Source organism: Andrena cerasifolii, chromosome 2 (genome assembly GCF_050908995.1).
Source record: "Andrena cerasifolii isolate SP2316 chromosome 2, iyAndCera1_principal, whole genome shotgun sequence".
Lineage (NCBI taxonomy): Eukaryota > Metazoa > Arthropoda > Insecta > Hymenoptera > Andrenidae > Andrena > Andrena cerasifolii.
In genome coordinates, this window is record NC_135119.1 from 13,287,953 (window position 1) to 13,304,458 (window position 16,506).

Genomic DNA, 16,506 nt, shown 5'->3' on the forward strand with positions numbered 1-16,506 from the left:
GTGGGAAATTGCCTTCTGTGTAGCACGATTAATAACTTGCTTGCATTTGTATCGCCTGTATCCAATTTAATACGTGGAAGGAACACAGCTTCTTCAGCATGATCACCAGTCATAATTTTGCCGGTAATTAAATGCTTATGCAATTTAACTATTTGTAAACGTGTACTATTGCAAAGGCCATCCTTAATGCTTAAATTTCGAATGAGCATGACAACTGATCCTACTTTCAGATGTAATTTATGCACAGGGAATCCAGGAAAGTTTAATGAATTCAAATATTCAATCTGATATTCTAACTGCATATCTTCATCCGTTTGATCACCTCCTCGAGGTTTAGCTGTATCTATACTCAAATAGGTATGATCTTCTCCATCAACCAGTTGCAATATTTTCTTATTCAGTGCGCGTATATCATCGTTATAGTAGGCTAATATAATTCTGTCAGAAAATCAGTATTTCAGGAAATGGATTTGTATATATCACGAATGATGTCTAATGATTTCCAGGATTCTTGAATCTCCAAATTTTCAATAATGCCGTTGCCGATATCTAATAACCAGTTTGCATGTTCAACATCAGACGATCTCATATTTTTTGATAACTTTAATTGGGTACATTTGGAACATATTGTAGTTGATTTTAAAGTGGACTTTACAATTTGTAATGGTGGGGCATATTTTATAACAGGTAAAACTTGAAAATCTCCACCGAAGATTACAAATTTACCACCAAAAGACCTGCTATCATTACAGAGATCTTGAAGTAATTCATCAACCATTTCCAGTTCCCTACTTGGAAGCCTCGTCCCAAATAATTACGTCTGTTGCATATAAGTAAATTTTATCTTTCGCATTTTTGAAATAGCACTTTGAATACGTATCTATTTCTATTGGCAAGTTAAATACACGGTACGATGTTGCCTCCTGACATCAATATTGAAGCAATTCCTGTCTACGCAACAGTGATAATTTTTTTGTCGTTTGCACACAGAAAATGTATCAAACAATTATATAGATACGTTTTACCAGTTCCTCCAGGTCCATTCACGCATAGTACTGCAGCACTGATACCTGTTTTATGGGGTTGCACTGCGTTGCTACGCGCGGCGTCGCCGGAGCGAGCACGAGTGCTGTGAGCGGCGATGGGGAGGAGGCGGGAGAATAAGTTCTCTATAGAACTACCTGCCGTTTCCTCCCACTAACGCGCGAAGGTGGCCGTGGGGTCTTCCAATTAGTGAGTAAACTGCAAAAGTCCCACACTAAACCGACGCCTCCGTGCGAAACCCTCCCGTGAAACAGTCAGGGTCCTATGAGGATTTCCCCACGTAAAAATACGGGCTAGAAAGGATCGCCGATTTCTACATTCACAAGATTGCCTCACCAAAGCGACTTTTCCTCTTGGAACCGTGAGCCGCCTGGCTCGGTCGCTGCAAGCAGCGTTGCCAGGAAATTTTTCTACCCTAGAGACGAGGTGGCATTACACACAGTTACATAGACTACACTGCATTCCACTTTAGAGTAGACTCGTTCTGCGCAGGGATATACTGTTGATTGGTAGGGAACCGGCAAGGAAAGTGCTACGACCAATCGCGTGTGTCAGATCCGTGGGAGCTGCGCAGATCGGTCGCAAATCCGTAAGGGCGTAAGTCTATTCTTATATGGAATGTAGGATAGAAACTAAAAGTACATTAATGAATTATCGCTAGCGAATTAAAAAGTAAAAATAATGTAATAAATTCAATACTATAAAACTAATGAATTAATTTTTAAAAATATTTTCCTGCTGCTAGTAAGTAGATACGTATTGCTTAACGCTCGATCACAGAGTGACGAGTATCCACGCTCTCGTCACTGATCTCGAGAACAAATGTTCATTTGTTTATATTCCGCCTCCACTTTATCGCTGAGCCTCTCTGTTATTCCTTTCTGACATAAAGGACGTAAGAGAGACGATATAAGGCGGCACCAAACTACGTCGCTATAGGTACTTGGCGTTTGAGATCGACGTTCCGACGAATGTGATATTGTAACGTCGTGTTCGTTTTCACTCACGATCACACTATACATATTACCAGAAAAATACTGGTAATTTCTTTGGTTTTCATTCTCCGCTTACAAATAGCTTGAAAATTGTAATAGAATAGGAAAACCGAAAAAATTACCGGTAAGTATAGGTTAATATACCGGTATTTTCGGTATTTCGGTTTATGTGAGGGTTACGAAGGTACAACCGAAAAATATCGGTATTTTACGTACCGGTAGGAGTCTCTGCTTGTGGCGACGCTACTCCAAGCATGAACCTATCACAGGCCCATGACTCCAAGAGCAAAGAGCAACTCACGGCTGCTCGTGCGAGCAAATGATTGAACGACTCTTAATGGTTCCCAAAGTCATACGAAGAATAACTGAAAATTATGAGAAATATTTGTTAATCAGTTAGGAACTCTACAGAGCCACGAAACCAATAACACTATAAAATTTTGCTTAACGAACAACGAATCCTTAATTTCTTAATAAAGCTTTAATACACCTTTTTATCTTCTTGCGTTCCTAAAGACGCTCTACAATTTAGTATCAAGTTTTCGGTACACTGTATGTATATATACATAGGAATGCATGTTATATGTATACTAACAAATAGATCAACGGCAGAGCAAGGCTTCTTGGAACAAACGGTCACAGCGTAATTCTACGTGTAAACATAAATCGAAGATGTAGAATAAAAATTCTTTCGTATGGCGCTTGGTTCTCGAACAATTTAAATTTGTAAATTCGTTGAGGACGCCTACATTTCTAGGACTCTCGAATCTTAACGGATTCCACTATACACGAATACGTCAACAATGTCATGAAGTATATTAATTGATAGGATATTTAAGCAATTCTAATAATCGTATTTATTAACCTATTACATTTAATAATTATTGAATTGTTGCATTTAGTTTCACGTACAAATTGTTGCGCAACGAATAAAAAAATTATAAAGTGATTTCATAAATGATAATCCGCCATCCCCGCTACTTCTTTTAGAGTTGCCGCGGCGAGAAAAACTGAGAATGAGTGAGAGGCCACCGTAATTTATGGCTTGTCACTGTCACCTGCCTTCTCGGTCGTTCTCAGTCCCTCTCACGTGGCGCGGTAGAGAATAAAGGCCAGCTGAATAGATTACCCGACTTCACAGTTGAAGCTGTAATTGGGATCTGACATGGGCGCGGGGCCTAGCCAAGATGGCGCCGATATGGGTACAAGATACATGTTTTATATGCGATAATGTAGTTTTTTGCGAAAATATTCCTTTCTATGCAAAGTATTTATGATTGGGCAGGTTCAAATCCCGCTCAACGGAATTTCTGCAACGGCACGAGAACAGGCAGGGATTGATATGTACCCAACGAGCGCTTCTACTTTCCGCCACCAGATGTCGTGGTGACGGATGTCAGATCCCAATACTGTATTTGTTTTATTTCAATTGAGATCCATCGCAAAAGTTGCATTGATATTGATAATTCAATCGATAGTGAGTTTACTTAGAACTAAGTAAACTCGACAAATTTTCGAATTTGATTTTTCCGAAAACGAAACTTCATACCAAGTATTATTACCTTGTATTTTCGACATATGTTTAAACGAGGAATGATCCCCTTGTTTGGTAGTAATATTTGTCCCGCCAAACTGTATATTTTGTCACACAAAAATTCTCAAATACTGTCCACTACATGCACATTTAAACCACATATCAATGACTTTCCTACGAAGTATGGATATCTAACATAATATTAAAAAAAAATTGCACTATTTCCGGGCTTTAAGGTGTTGTTCCCCCTTAATGTAATAACAGATCCTTGATCCAGAATAACACATGTATAACAAACCTGAACTTTCAAGTTTTCCATGTCATCATAAAATTGCAAAATTCTTTACTCTTTCCTTAGAGCATATAAACATGGAGGAAGCATGCAATGAGCGAGAATGTGGACGGCGGTAGAAAGAGAAAGATATACATTGGGGACACCCTCTCGCTTTCTAACATCAAAAGAAAAACACTGCCGCCCCTGGCACTAGAAATAGAGAGGCTGTCCCCCGTGTATATCTTTCTCTTTCGACCGCCGTCTACATTTTCGCCTATTGCATGCTTTCTCCATGTTTATATGCTCTAAGGCCGGTATTCCTAGTCGCTATTTATTCTTAAGCAAATGCTTAAGCATTCGGCATCCTTTACTAGCTACTAGGTTAGTAGAGGATGCCGCATGCTTAAGCATTTGCTTAAGAATAAGTAGCGACTAGGAATACCGGCCTTAGACTCTTTCCAATGCTCTTTTGTTTTACCTGTCTCATAGAATCAATGTTAAAAAAATTATTCAAAAAATTTTGTTCAATCTTAAATGCAACAAAAGTTAATCGAAATATGTACCTTCCTAAATAAACACAGTAGTAAGGTTGCAGATTTCTGGTAAATCTAAAATAAAAATGAGAAAATACACGTTCAAAGATTTCTTCCGGTGTGCAGTATCTACGAATATATTTAACGATAAATTTTTAATTTAGACCCTCCTTGATTTATTTGCATCGAAGCTAACTGACGGTACTGATCGGCCACTACATCAGGAAAAATAACGTTTTGTTAAATGTACCTCCTTTTAATAAACTTTCTAAAAAGATACTGTTTGTATTACTATGTACAATCATTTTTATATGCTCTTCAACAACCAACTTAACTTAGAACACTGTCGATTTACGAAAATTGTAACGTTAAATATGTTAGTAAATAATGCACATTCACACACGCTTGATCACGTGTCCGATTATTTCTCGTTTTTTAACCCCAGCAGTAAAAAAAATTGACTAGAATTTGTGATTGCGCTGTTAATTAACCATTTTTTAAGTTAAAATATATGACTTTTCTAATTTGTAAGTGGGACGGTTTCTGTACGGAGTTTTTAATCTTTCGGTTCAGTAATATCACCACAATAAGTTTCTAGTTCAGATAATGGTAACCATTGTGCTGATGCACCCTTTCCTGATAGTACACGATAAAAGAGGTCTGTCTGACACTTGTTAGACACCTCACATTTAGCCACAAGTTCACCGTTTGCTCGTAAAACAATAAATTCTATTACACATTTTAATAATACTTTGCTATGAATATCAAAGTTTAAAATATCATTCCATACAGGACTAATTGTTTCACGCTGTATACTAGATTTCTTCTTCTTAATGCTTTTGCCGTCTTGAGTAATTTTTACCTAAAGGGATTAAAATGTGTAAAAACTACATGAATTAAAACATTTACTTTTTCATAGAATATCTGTAAATATTTTATACTTACTTTTACGTATAGACTCATATTTCTGGAGTTATTAAGAATAGGTAGGTGCTTTGCTCTGACAACTATAATTGTTAATTTCTCTGCAGATGGTTGATACGAGAGAGAAACCATAAGTTCTCCATGGACTAGGGGCCTGGCTCCACATTCAATATCGGATCGGAGGATCGGTTTTGTAATAAGGGTTACAGATGCATGCAAAAGATTAATCACTGAAGACAGAGGGAGTTGTACGTAACCCAAACTGCGATGTCTAGAGAATGCATCGAAGTCATAAAGCAGAATTTCCAATGTCCTTGCAGCCAATGATGACTCGGGCATAATTTCAAAAACGAAATCCTCGTCAAACACTATTAATCATAATTAAAAATATATTAAAGTTTATAATCATATAAATTTATTTCCGTATTATACATACAATTTACAATTTAATTTATATGTGTACTTACCAGGGTTCAAAGTCCGCCTATGTATTCTCGTTTGCCATACGTTGCTTCGATCAGGTAGCAAACGTACTTTAGCATAAGGATCTGCAATGCCACTTAGTTCTCGGGCATGAAGATCATGAGCCTGTATAAATTGAAAGAACTTTATATTTTTTTTTACTATATTAATTTGAGAATCTACTGTGAAGAATATTAAAAATAAGTATTTATGCAAACGATCATTGGAACATTACCTCGATAAGCCTAACAGTAAGAATACCAGCACTTGCATCGTAAATTAAACCCATTCGTAATTCACCTCTAATTTCATCAGTTGAAGACGTTGACGAAGAAGAGGACAGCTTAATCACATAAAAGATTAAAGTACAAATAAAAGCATGCTGGAAATATTGTTTAATCGTCGAGAAATTTTTCTTACCTTCTGACGCGAAGTTGCCTCAACTTCAATGTTACTGAGCCTGGAAAATGAATCAGTTAGGCTTTTCGGTGGTGGCTTTACAATTACCATACGCTTTTCCGACGATGCCACCGCTCCTTCCGATAATAGTGGTAGTGCAAAAGAGCTAATAGGTGATATTGAAATGTCTTCGGATTCTGATAGATATTGTAAAACTGAAAATAATGATATATCAAAGGTAAGTAAGAGAAATAATAAAAAGATTGTTATTCGTGTACTCGAGACATTTACCTCCTGTAGGTGATTCATTTGCGGTGTTATTAAATGCATAATTAGATTGGCATTCTCGAACGTCAGAATCACCGTTTTGTTTTAAAATGTTATTCGCATCACTTAGAATAACAGTAGATCCCACATTTACAAAGACATCTTTTGACGACTGTTGTATTTCTTCTGCTCTATTTAATAGATCTTTCTCAAACCTAAGATATATACGTAAATTTTAGAATTTATGTATTAATTTTAAGCAATACATTCATTTTCATCGTCACTAAAACTGCTTTGATTCCTCTTTAAATTTCTTTGAAAAGTGTTTGATATTATTAAGAAATACATGCCAATTGAGGGGACCTCTGCCTGGACTACGAGGCAGTCGTCTATGTCTAAGACAAAATGCATAGACAATAACTGCGGAAATAGCTCCAGTAGCAGCCCCGATTGTTCCCAAAACAGCAACAATCCCAACACCATGGACATCCATTTTCAGTTTAAGTTTGAAGCATAATTATTTTGTGAGCCTGCATGATTTGATTTTCAGTTAATAAAACGCAAAATATCTTCTAAAACTGTTTCACTTAATATGTTCATTTACGCTTCTATTTATATTAAGTTTTCACAGAGTTATTCTGTATGTAGATAAACACCCCATAACAAGGTATTGAACGTTCTACACACAGAAACAATATATTGTGCGATCCTCACTCTTATGTATGTGTATGTATTGCACGAAGGTAGTTGTAAGACATCGGGATATCGAGGTCCGATGTAGTGCGAAATTCAAACTCCTTTTATATGGGAAAGTAAGGCCGTCTGTCCACGAAGCGTCGCGCCATAGACGCGTACGCGTAGAGACCAATCGTACGCCAGGCATCTTGACAAATACACATCAATCCGTCGTACGATTGGTGTCTACGCGTACGCGTCTACGACGCGACGCTTCGTGGACAGACGGCCTAAGTAATTAAGTTACGGGCATACTGTATGCGGATTTAAAGCGAACAGCGCATCTGGGAGGTTTTAGATAGAGTCCAAATGGGAGATGGTAGAGAGGTAATCTGCTAGGAGTCATAAATACGTAGTGTGCGTTAATATCTTTTGGAAGGCTTTATTGTCAAGTTTCGTTAACGTGTTTCTGTGGCGTTAACAGCCGTATCTTAATCCGGGATGCATACAAAGGCCTAGGAGTGTATGGAAGTTTTTGAACTGGCAGTTAGCCTCGGGTGCAAACAATGGATAACGTTAGGTTGCCAAACCCTGGGTTGCCGAAATCCGAGAAACAATGAAGCCACAATCTGTGTTGGGAGTCGTTCTCCGATCCTAAAGATGTAGCTATCGCGAAGGACAGCCCAAAGAGGGAGATAGCATCGTTTTGATTGGACGAAAGGATCCGAGGAAGAGCTCGGAAGGACACGCCAGAATCGGAAGAGTTCAGAGTAGGGCGCTCGATGGCGCTCGACGGTTAGTAGCGCGGGAACAAGTTTGTACAAATGTCAGATCGATCGTGTGAGCGAGCTCTCTAATAGCTTACTACATATCTTGTAACAAATATACCGAATCCAAACTTTAGTCTTATCAGATCCTTTGAAAATCCGCACGCAAAGTCGCGAGCTGAATGCTTCAGTGCTCCACGGGCACGAGCCGGGCTTTTATTAGAAATCCCCAGTAGATCGTGCAACAAAATTGGTGACAACGGTGGGATATTCACAATTAAATCATTGGCGGGATTAAAGTGTGGGTGAAAATTTTAAACGGAAGTTTTCGGGCACGTGACTTTGCGGCTCGTGAGTGCACCTTCGAGGAGTTTATTGCGATTGGACGTTGAACTTTGTATTTGTGCGCGAAAAGATGTGATTTAATGTGGATGTTGCGGATATGGACCATATTTTCGGCAGCTAACCAACTTATGAAAAGTTCGGACAAATTCGGTACGAAGTGAAATTTACGAAGCTTCGACGTTTAATGTTGTAAGGATCCTGCCGTAAGAGTCGACGAAATATATATTTTACCAAAGTTTCGTAAAGTAAAAATAAGAATTTTATTGGACGTTTGAATGTTTTTCACAGAATAAATTTTATTTAGCAACATATTACTAGCCTAGTTGGTCATTATCACACATTCTCCTTTCAATGTTTTATTACACACCCCATGGTCAAATATAATACATTTTACAGCTTATGGGTATTATAACTATTAACTAGGTGAGAAATATAAATATCGTCATGAAAAAAAACATAGTCCATAAAGTATAGCAATATTAACGTTACATTCAATATCGGAAATACACATCACGAATCTGCTTTAATTTATGAACCTAGGAATTAAGATAGGTCATGTATTTATAACCTTATCTTGTGTCTTAAGCTCACGCTTTTTTTTGCATTGACAGTAATGTACAATCTTCAAAGAACTGAATTATATACGCTTCAGCTGCCTCTTGCAGTGCCTGTAGTGCACTAGCCTGCAATCTACGTACGCGTTAAACTGCACTGATACAATGTCCAGGGGATATTGAAAACATAGAGCTGGGTATCAAAGTTCTGATAAGCCTACCTGTTGACGTTCTCCTCTGCACATAGGTTCATTAAAATCTCTCTCACTAAACGGGTGAAGGGAAGTATCGGTATGAGTAACTTTATGGAGCGTCTCATATACAGAATTTCTTTTAAGACTGGGGCTTCTCTATGAACTACCCTGCGTCTATTCACTAGAACACGAGTCTGCGAAAACATTTAGAACGAATAATAACAACATCTAGATAGTATTATTCACTATATATTAAAGTGGAACAAAAGTGGAGCCGCAGAAGAATTTTCGACAATACCCGTACTTACGACGTTACATTTCTCACCACGCCAAGTACTGTCACGGGAACTATAACAAAAATGACAAATTTTTGCTGGTTCCGTTTCACAGATAACACTAACGATAATATTTCACGTAGTAAATACACGTATGACGCTTGCGATAATTAAAAATGACAGGCTTCGTTCAGTGGAATGTACAAATTCACACGAAACATTGTACTTTCCCGAACGTTAAATTCCAAAAGTATATTTTTCACCGACAGTATTGTTATTTCATACATATTAACTTGTTAAGTATAACATCGCATGTCCGTCAATGAAGGGACGGTTAACTAACCTCGCTTCACTTTTGCGACGCACCATTTTTCTTGCTTTTAACTTCACCCTTAGACAGGGTAGCAAGCAGTGATCGGCGGAAATCCCGTACGCCCATCAGTGATGCCAGAACCGTGGATTTCGCCCACGAGCACTACCCCCCATTCTACGACCAAACGTACCCCCTCCTAGCGCCTGTACCGCAGCACACAAGCATACCCGTCCCTCTATCCGTGTGCCGTACGCGCTGCCTGACCGGCGCTCTCCGGCGAGAATTCGTTTTATCGATATCGAAGCGCCTGGGTCACAAGCCAAACGTCCAGAGTTCAAATCCCAGCCCGGATATTCTACTTTTTTTCTTTAATTATTCTCTAATTTCTCTTTCTATATTCTCAGTAGAACAAAAACTTGAAAACTGTTAATTTACAAAACATTTTCGCAAGTGGCTAATGTATGATGTTGCTCTTCCGCCTTTTTTATACATAAACAGAAATAAATCTTATTTATGTATAATATTAAATCTCTGTTTACGTATAAAAAGACAGAAGACCAACATCGTCATTAGCCAGCTGCGAAAATGCTTTGTAAATTAATAGTTTTCAAGTTTTTATTCTACTGAGAATATAGAAAGAGAAATTAGAGAATAATTAATGAAAAAAGTAGAATCTTCGCATCGGGATTTGAATTCCCGTTTGTTTTCGAGCGATAAGAAAGGAGGCGAAGACAGATTTCGAATGTAATAAACTTCATCCTTAACTCTTTAAAGTTCGAACTTCGCGCTCCAAGAGCTTGCGCTAAACGCCGCTAGAGCGAGAATCGCATCACAAAGCGACTTCTCAAGGGGAAAATGGACAACGTTAAAGGCAAACATGGCGAGTAAGAAAATCGTTGGGCTTTTTGGAACTTCCAATAAAACTTTTAAAGTTTCCTCTGCAAATGTAATAACACGAAATGTACACGATGTAATATCGAATAGTGGTAAAAAAGTGACGCATACTGGTCAGGTAATAAAAGATTTTTAGAAATTTATTTAGATTTCTTTCTTAAAAATAATGTCACATAACATGGATGCTTTATTTATACTAAAATACATGTATTTTTTACGATAGATATATGATGAAGATGATTATCGTAATGCTAGATTCGTAAACAGGCCAAAAGAAGTTAATAACAATTGGGCTATAAAATTAATAGCAGAAGTACCACCTGCAGCTACAAAAGATAGAATTGTGGCTTGCAATGGTGGTGGTGGACCCCTGGGACATCCAAAAGTTTATATTAACTTAGTACGAATTAAAATGATTGCTTATTATTGGATTCACATAGTAATATCATATTTTACATATAAATCTGTTTTTCTTTAGGATAAACCTGGCAACCATACTTGTGGTTACTGTGGTTTACGTTTTTATAAAGAAGATCATCACTGAGCAACAAACTACAATGAATGCAAGTAGTGTTACATTTATGTATAAATAATGTAAATATATTAAAAGACACATTTTGTAATCAATAGAAATGTTTATTTAAAATAATAACAATATTTATTTAATCAGATTTGTTTGTGACTTTGATGAAACTTAAACAATTTCTGTATGAATTATATTTTACAACGCTGTCTTATGACTATTCATACCTAATGGTATGGCTTGTAATTCAGTTTTCATACAAAGGAATTCACCGCATACACACATGATACTTAAAGATACAATGTTCAAACACCACCAACTAAATGTTGAAGGGAAACTTGCATTGTACATCCAGCAGCATAATAAATGTATCAGGTGTGCTGTACATGCAAAATCCATACATTGTTTTGTTCGTTGTACCAACCACCACAATGTGAATGCTCCAACTAACGCATTTGCAATGAAAATGATTATAATAAGTTGACCAGCAAAGTCGCGTACATGTATTTCCTTATAATGAAACGCATAATCTAATGATTTTGTTGATCCAAGGAACGAAGCAACAATCCAGATCCACAATCCAAGGCAGAAGTACATGACAGTTTGGACAGCAATTATTTGAGATATTATAAGAAAAGGATCCCATATTGTTTTACGAAATTGGCCAGAAATATTATTCATTGTCTTTCGGTTTAAAAATTTTATATCTGTTTACTCAAAAAACGGTTCTCTCTTATCTTGTCTGCTTTGTGCTGTACTGTCATTTTAATTTTTCATCCAATCTAAAATAAAGGGTATTTGATGTATGAAAATCAAATTCTATATATCCAGGGTGAGGCACCTAATTCAACAACTTTAAATTGCTCGTAAAATGTTCGTTCTATGACCAAATGTTTCAAATAAAATTTGCATTACAATATGGGGTGTACATAATCCAATAGTTGATTTTTTGCTAACCTGTATTTTTATCCGGATACACCATTGGTTCTTTGGGTAGAACACATTAAATGATATATTAGAGTTTGAGAAAAGTATGAAATGCTTCATAGAAGGTATTAGCATGTATATGGTTAAAGATACAGAGATATCCATTCAACCATGATTTAATTTTAACTTGAGTACCATTACGAATAATTCAATACCTTCTATGCCTATATAGCTCATACTTGCTTACTCAGCATTAAATACTTTCTCTGGAATTATTCGGAATTAAAAAAAACGAAGGTAACCTTTGCAGTTCGATTGAATAGCAAAATAACGGAGCTTTTAGTTTACAGAGTTTCAATTTCATCCAAAGTTTATTTCAAATATTTTTTCACAAAACGAAAAGTTTTTAAGTATAATGTTAACTCGTAATTTGAGAAATTAAGATTTTAATAAATTCAAAAGCGTACTCCAAAATATTTCACTACGTGTCAAAAGAAGGTGGATACAAAGCCATACATAAACAAAGCACACTAAACGAAGAATAGTTGTCTGCCAAAAAATTTGTTTGTATGAACAAGCAACAGAGAATGATGCGTTTTTCCTATACAAGAATAAAGTAACATGTTTTAGTTTGCTAAGTAAAAAAGCAATGTAGCAGACCTCAAATGAGGAACACATATTTATGGCTTTCAAAACCGATCATGAAATGCAATGGCAAAAATTTGATCGTTGGAAATTATTTATCGACCCTTGAAACGAGTAAATTAGTTTACATTGGCAGTTTTAAATGAAAATAAATATTTAGTCTTTAAACTATAAAGTGAGCTTTAAATTGTATGAACACAATGATCCAAAACACAAATAAAGAAATTGTGAATAGTTCTACAATATTTGTTATGGTACTGCCTGTAGTTATAACATTCTTTGCAATAATCATCACATTTAAATCTGATTGAATATTTATGGACTATTTAGATAGTAGAGTTTAGGTAACAGCCATTAGCCCAAAAAAGAGAACTAAAACTACAAATAACAGAAGAGTTTGAATGTGTTATGTTGGATTACCTAAGAAAAACTATTTCTAGCATATTCAAACATTTGAAGCACATTATTATTGAACAAAACAGATAGTTAAAATATTACACTTCCTGTGATTTTGTTAATGCATACGTTTATTGTATATTAAGGTATTCTTCCATGAAGAGTGCCTGACTGTTTTTGTGATGCTAAAATTAGTATATAATAAATCATAAGTTTATAATAAATAAATGAAGCAATAACATACAGTATTGTCCCGTCAAGAGCACGGGTCTTCCGTTCCGTTAAAAGAACATTTCTATCTCCGCTATTTCTTATAGAGTCGCCGCGGCAGGTGCGAGAGACTAAAAATGAGCGAGAGGGCACGCGACACTCGCAAGCGACAAGCGACGCATAAATTTCATTTGAGATAGCGGCAGCCAAAGGCGAGTCAAATAGCATAACGTTTCGTTAAAAGACCGCCGCACTGTCCTCCCCGAGCAGCGTACTTACAACGGGACACCACTGTACATATTTATTACCACAATTCGAGTATTAACGCAAGTCACTGTACCTGTGAATAAAAATATAGGAAAAAAATATATCCTAAAAATTACCACATGGACACATCGACACGTTAATATTGACTATTTACACTAACTGCAAATACGTAATTAAATCGTACTTTTACAATATCCTTCTAGTTTCTTTGGGATGCGATAGAATATGTACAGTGTGCAAACGATGTAAACAATTCTCGGCCACACAGAGGATGTGTTCCATTTCGCGCATTGAGTGCATAGACTGCAGGCAATGGTGATTGGTGGTTCATACGGTCAGTGAATAGACTGCACAACCTAATTCGTAGAATTCCCTAGAATCCTCCAACTTTTAGCACATGATGCGTGCAGAAACTAATATACATCGAACGAGGGGCAGCCAATCATCGACATAGACATATGTTTAGGGACGGAGGAATAATAGTGCAACTATTGGCAAGGGGAGTGATACGTATTTGAGGGCGGGGGGAGAGCACCTACATCTGCCTGGATTTAATTGGTTGCATTCTACGCATGCTCCGTACCGCTAATTATGAAAAAGTGTTTGCTACAGATTAGTACATACAGACGTCTAATTGTAAATATATACTAACGAAGTGATTATTCACGAATATAAATTGTAAAAGTAATGAAAATTGAAGAGAAATATACATCTATAATTATTAAAATATATGAGGTGAATACATGGACATAGGAATATATGAGACGGATGAATAGTTGCGGTGGGTGATATCCTTGCGGGAGGGGCGACGATGTAACCCATGCCTTCTTTCTATTGACTGCTGCTTCGCACAAGCGCAGTGATGCGTAATGATGAACGTTTGCCGCGTCGCAAGTATAGATAGTGGCAGCCATATTTGAAGCGTTTCTCGTAGGTGTTTCCCCCTCCAATCACGGCAATTAATCGCTATGAACCTGCTTTTACATAAATATCTGTGAAGAGGTTAGATTTATCTCACATGTTTCTATTAATCCTGTAAACATAATTGAAGTGAAAAATGGGGAAGGCTAAAAGAGTAAAAGTTTCGAAAGGTGAAACGAAACAACAAAAAGTGCCCTTGGCAGAACAGATAGAAGATGAAAAAACATTGAAATCAAAAAACAGAAACAAAATTAAAATACGCACGGACGAAGATGAAGAGGTAACATTTTATAGCTTAATAAAATTTTCGGGATAATACAAATACATATTTCATTGTTAGACGTACTGTCTATAGAACCAAACAATAATTTGCATGAAGATAAGTCACTAATCCTGTTTGTTGTAGTATGAAATAAATACCCTAAGTCAGATTATTTATATTATTTCAAATAAAATTATTAAAACCTTTTAAAGATTTAATCAACGTGAATTTTAAACATATCTTTTCACTCTAAATTGTGTAGTTTGTGGACCCTACCCTCACAAGGAGGATCTTATCACAAGCCAGGCAACAACAATTAGAAATTGACGGAGAAAGTGAAATGGGACACGCATCAGATTCTAAGAAAAAACTACAAGTAAAGCTTGACACAGAATTTAGCGATACAGAGGAACAGTCAAGCGAAGATGAATGTAATGATTTACAGTATTATGAAAATATTGAAATTAACGAAGAAGATGAACGTGCTATACAAATGTTTATGTCTAGAAATTCTGCACCTATGAAAACATTGGCTGATATAATACTGGAGAAATTAACAGAAAAGAAGACAGAAATTGAAACTCAGTTTTCAGATATAGGTTCTGTGCAAATGCAAGAATTGGATCCAAGGATTAAAACGATGTACGAAGGTGTTAGAGATGTTTTAGCGAAATATCGCAGTGGAAAATTACCTAAGGCATTTAAAATTGTTCCTAGTTTAAGAAATTGGGAACAAATATTGTACATTACAGATCCTCCGAAATGGTCTGCTGCTGCGATGTACCAAGCTACAAGAATATTTGCATCTAATCTTAAAGACAAAATGGCACAGAGATTTTATAATTTGGTATTGTTGCCTCGTATTAGAGACGATTTAATAGAGTACAAAAGATTAAACTTCCACTTGTATCAAGCATTACGGAAAGCATTATTTAAACCTGCTGGTTTTATGAAGGGGATTCTACTTCCGTTATTAGAGTCTGGAACTTGTACATTACGAGAAGCTGTGATTGTTGGATCTGTAATCGCTAAAAATTCAATACCAATTCTACATTCTTCAGCAGCAATATTGAAAATTGCAGAAATGGATTACACAGGCGCAAATAGTATTTTTCTTAGGATATTTTTGGATAAAAAGTATGCACTTCCATACAGAGTTGTAGATGGTGTTGTGTTTCATTTCCTCAGGTAAAAATTATATTAGTATTTGAATTATACAGTCTTAATTAGTATTATTATATGTTGAAGATAACATTTGCTTGTAGGTTTGAGAGAGATCCTAGAGAACTTCCAGTACTATGGCACCAATCATTATTAACATTTGTACAGCGCTACAAAAGTGATATTAGTTCTGAACAAAAAGAGTCTTTACTAGGGTTATTGAAGAAACAATCGCATCATGCAATTACACCTGAAATACGACGCGAATTACAGCATGCCAAATGCAGAGATGTGGAAGCTACAGAACCTAAATCCGAACCAATGGTTTATTGAATCGTTAAACTATTTATATTTTATATCATCAAAATTGTAAATTAAAAATCTGTAAAGTCAAAACTGTTTCTACAAATTATTCTAATTTGATTAATTTCTATAGATTAAGTATGCAAACGTTCACACTTGCTAGCAAAAAAATTTCAATATAAATCACAAATTTTGTTAGCATTACAAATTGAAAAGTAAATTTTACAAGTAATAACAATTTGTGAAAAGTTATTTTTGAATATATATAAAAGCAGTGAACTAATAAATGGACAAGTAGTTTCGCATTAACTAGATTCTTAAAGTACAATATACTAATTCGTTCGTGCCAACATAAAACTGACCTGTAAATGTTGTATATTCATGACTTATATTTATATAAAAATTTTCTCTCTTCATTCAAATTCTATATACACATTTGAGT

The 16,506-nt window shown here is 36.0% G+C and overlaps 7 protein-coding genes and 1 long non-coding RNA gene across 14 annotated transcripts in view; 4 read left to right on the forward strand and 4 right to left on the reverse strand.

The window, feature by feature from the left end:
- The window catches only part of LOC143366286 (annexin B9), a 171,661-nt gene that overhangs the window by 143,189 nt on the left and 11,966 nt on the right, over positions 1 to 16,506 (forward strand). The gene's annotated exons all lie outside the window — the stretch shown is intronic.
- The window catches only part of Dally (division abnormally delayed protein), a 279,160-nt gene that overhangs the window by 35,643 nt on the left and 227,011 nt on the right, over positions 1 to 16,506 (forward strand). The gene's annotated exons all lie outside the window — the stretch shown is intronic.
- Positions 1,710 to 4,154, reverse strand: LOC143378653 (uncharacterized). The gene is made up of 2 exons (XR_013088330.1): positions 2,444 to 4,154; positions 1,710 to 1,986 (listed from the first exon to the last, which is right to left on the reverse strand). It is a non-coding gene; the product is annotated as an uncharacterized LOC143378653 (long non-coding RNA).
- LOC143378651 (synaptotagmin-1-like) lies at positions 4,408 to 7,137 on the reverse strand. The gene is made up of 8 exons (XM_076830533.1): positions 7,037 to 7,137; positions 6,783 to 6,962; positions 6,457 to 6,647; positions 6,187 to 6,380; positions 6,002 to 6,109; positions 5,772 to 5,892; positions 5,326 to 5,672; positions 4,408 to 5,242 (listed from the first exon to the last, which is right to left on the reverse strand). Exons 2-8 carry the CDS (start codon positions 6,923 to 6,925, stop codon positions 4,937 to 4,939), a joined length of 1,410 nt encoding a protein of 469 aa, XP_076686648.1. The 5' UTR covers positions 6,926 to 6,962; positions 7,037 to 7,137; the 3' UTR covers positions 4,408 to 4,936.
- On the reverse strand, positions 8,496 to 9,739 carry LOC143378652 (histone H3, embryonic-like). 2 transcript variants are annotated; one of them, XM_076830535.1, is made up of 4 exons: positions 9,586 to 9,739; positions 9,279 to 9,315; positions 8,995 to 9,161; positions 8,496 to 8,909 (listed from the first exon to the last, which is right to left on the reverse strand). In XM_076830535.1, the coding sequence occupies exons 1-4, from the start codon at positions 9,609 to 9,611 to the stop codon at positions 8,807 to 8,809; spliced, it is 333 nt and encodes a 110-aa protein (XP_076686650.1). In that variant the 5' UTR covers positions 9,612 to 9,739; the 3' UTR covers positions 8,496 to 8,806. The 2 variants fall into 2 exon arrangements, with proteins under 2 accessions (XP_076686650.1, XP_076686649.1); XM_076830534.1 differs by having other exon boundaries at positions 9,276 to 9,315.
- Positions 10,394 to 11,120, forward strand: Nd-13a (NADH dehydrogenase (ubiquinone) 13 kDa A subunit). Its single transcript, XM_076830558.1, has 3 exons — positions 10,394 to 10,567; positions 10,673 to 10,849; positions 10,928 to 11,120. The coding sequence occupies exons 1-3, from the start codon at positions 10,433 to 10,435 to the stop codon at positions 10,991 to 10,993; spliced, it is 378 nt and encodes a 125-aa protein (XP_076686673.1). The 5' UTR covers positions 10,394 to 10,432; the 3' UTR covers positions 10,994 to 11,120.
- On the reverse strand, positions 11,065 to 13,734 carry Sys1 (Sys1 golgi trafficking protein). Of its 6 annotated transcripts, XM_076830554.1 has the most exons (3): positions 13,491 to 13,707; positions 12,965 to 13,125; positions 11,065 to 11,754 (listed from the first exon to the last, which is right to left on the reverse strand). In XM_076830554.1, the coding sequence occupies exon 3, from the start codon at positions 11,651 to 11,653 to the stop codon at positions 11,171 to 11,173; it is 483 nt and encodes a 160-aa protein (XP_076686669.1). In that variant the 5' UTR covers positions 11,654 to 11,754; positions 12,965 to 13,125; positions 13,491 to 13,707; the 3' UTR covers positions 11,065 to 11,170. The 6 variants fall into 6 exon arrangements, with proteins under 6 accessions (XP_076686669.1, XP_076686671.1, XP_076686666.1 ...); XM_076830556.1 differs by lacking the exon at positions 12,965 to 13,125 and having other exon boundaries at positions 13,602 to 13,734; XM_076830551.1 differs by lacking the exon at positions 12,965 to 13,125 and having other exon boundaries at positions 13,534 to 13,707.
- Positions 14,383 to 16,284, forward strand: Bys (Bystin). Its single transcript, XM_076807216.1, has 3 exons — positions 14,383 to 14,618; positions 14,863 to 15,788; positions 15,866 to 16,284. The coding sequence occupies exons 1-3, from the start codon at positions 14,475 to 14,477 to the stop codon at positions 16,092 to 16,094; spliced, it is 1,299 nt and encodes a 432-aa protein (XP_076663331.1). The 5' UTR covers positions 14,383 to 14,474; the 3' UTR covers positions 16,095 to 16,284.

Coding starts and splice junctions, on each gene's coding strand:
- Sys1 (XM_076830556.1), bottom strand. CDS start 11,653: ATGAATAATATTTCTGGCCAATTTCGTAAAACAATATGGGATCCTTTT.
- LOC143378652 (XM_076830534.1), bottom strand. CDS start 9,611: ATGGTGCGTCGCAAAAGTGAAGCGAG. Junction 9,316..9,585: donor CGTCGCAAAAGTGAAGCGAG/GTTAGTTAACCG, acceptor TTTTTGTTATAG/TTCCCGTGACAGTACTTGGC. Junction 8,910..8,994: donor GCAGAGGAGAACGTCAACAG/GTAGGCTTATCA, acceptor ACGCGTACGTAG/ATTGCAGGCTAGTGCACTAC.
- Bys (XM_076807216.1), top strand. CDS start 14,475: ATGGGGAAGGCTAAAAGAGTAAAAGTTTCGAAAGGTGAAACGAAACAA. Junction 14,619..14,862: donor GCACGGACGAAGATGAAGAG/GTAACATTTTAT, acceptor TAAATTGTGTAG/TTTGTGGACCCTACCCTCAC. Junction 15,789..15,865: donor GTTGTGTTTCATTTCCTCAG/GTAAAAATTATA, acceptor ATTTGCTTGTAG/GTTTGAGAGAGATCCTAGAG.
- LOC143378651 (XM_076830533.1), bottom strand. CDS start 6,925: ATGGATGTCCATGGTGTTGGGATTGTTGCTGTTTTGGGAACAATCGGG. Junction 6,648..6,782: donor GGCAGAGGTCCCCTCAATTG/GCATGTATTTCT, acceptor TATATATCTTAG/GTTTGAGAAAGATCTATTAA. Junction 5,893..6,001: donor TTACTGTTAGGCTTATCGAG/GTAATGTTCCAA, acceptor CAATTTATACAG/GCTCATGATCTTCATGCCCG.
- Nd-13a (XM_076830558.1), top strand. CDS start 10,433: ATGGCGAGTAAGAAAATCGTTGGGCTTTTTGGAACTTCCAATAAAACT. Junction 10,568..10,672: donor AAGTGACGCATACTGGTCAG/GTAATAAAAGAT, acceptor TTTTTACGATAG/ATATATGATGAAGATGATTA. Junction 10,850..10,927: donor CAAAAGTTTATATTAACTTA/GTACGAATTAAA, acceptor GTTTTTCTTTAG/GATAAACCTGGCAACCATAC.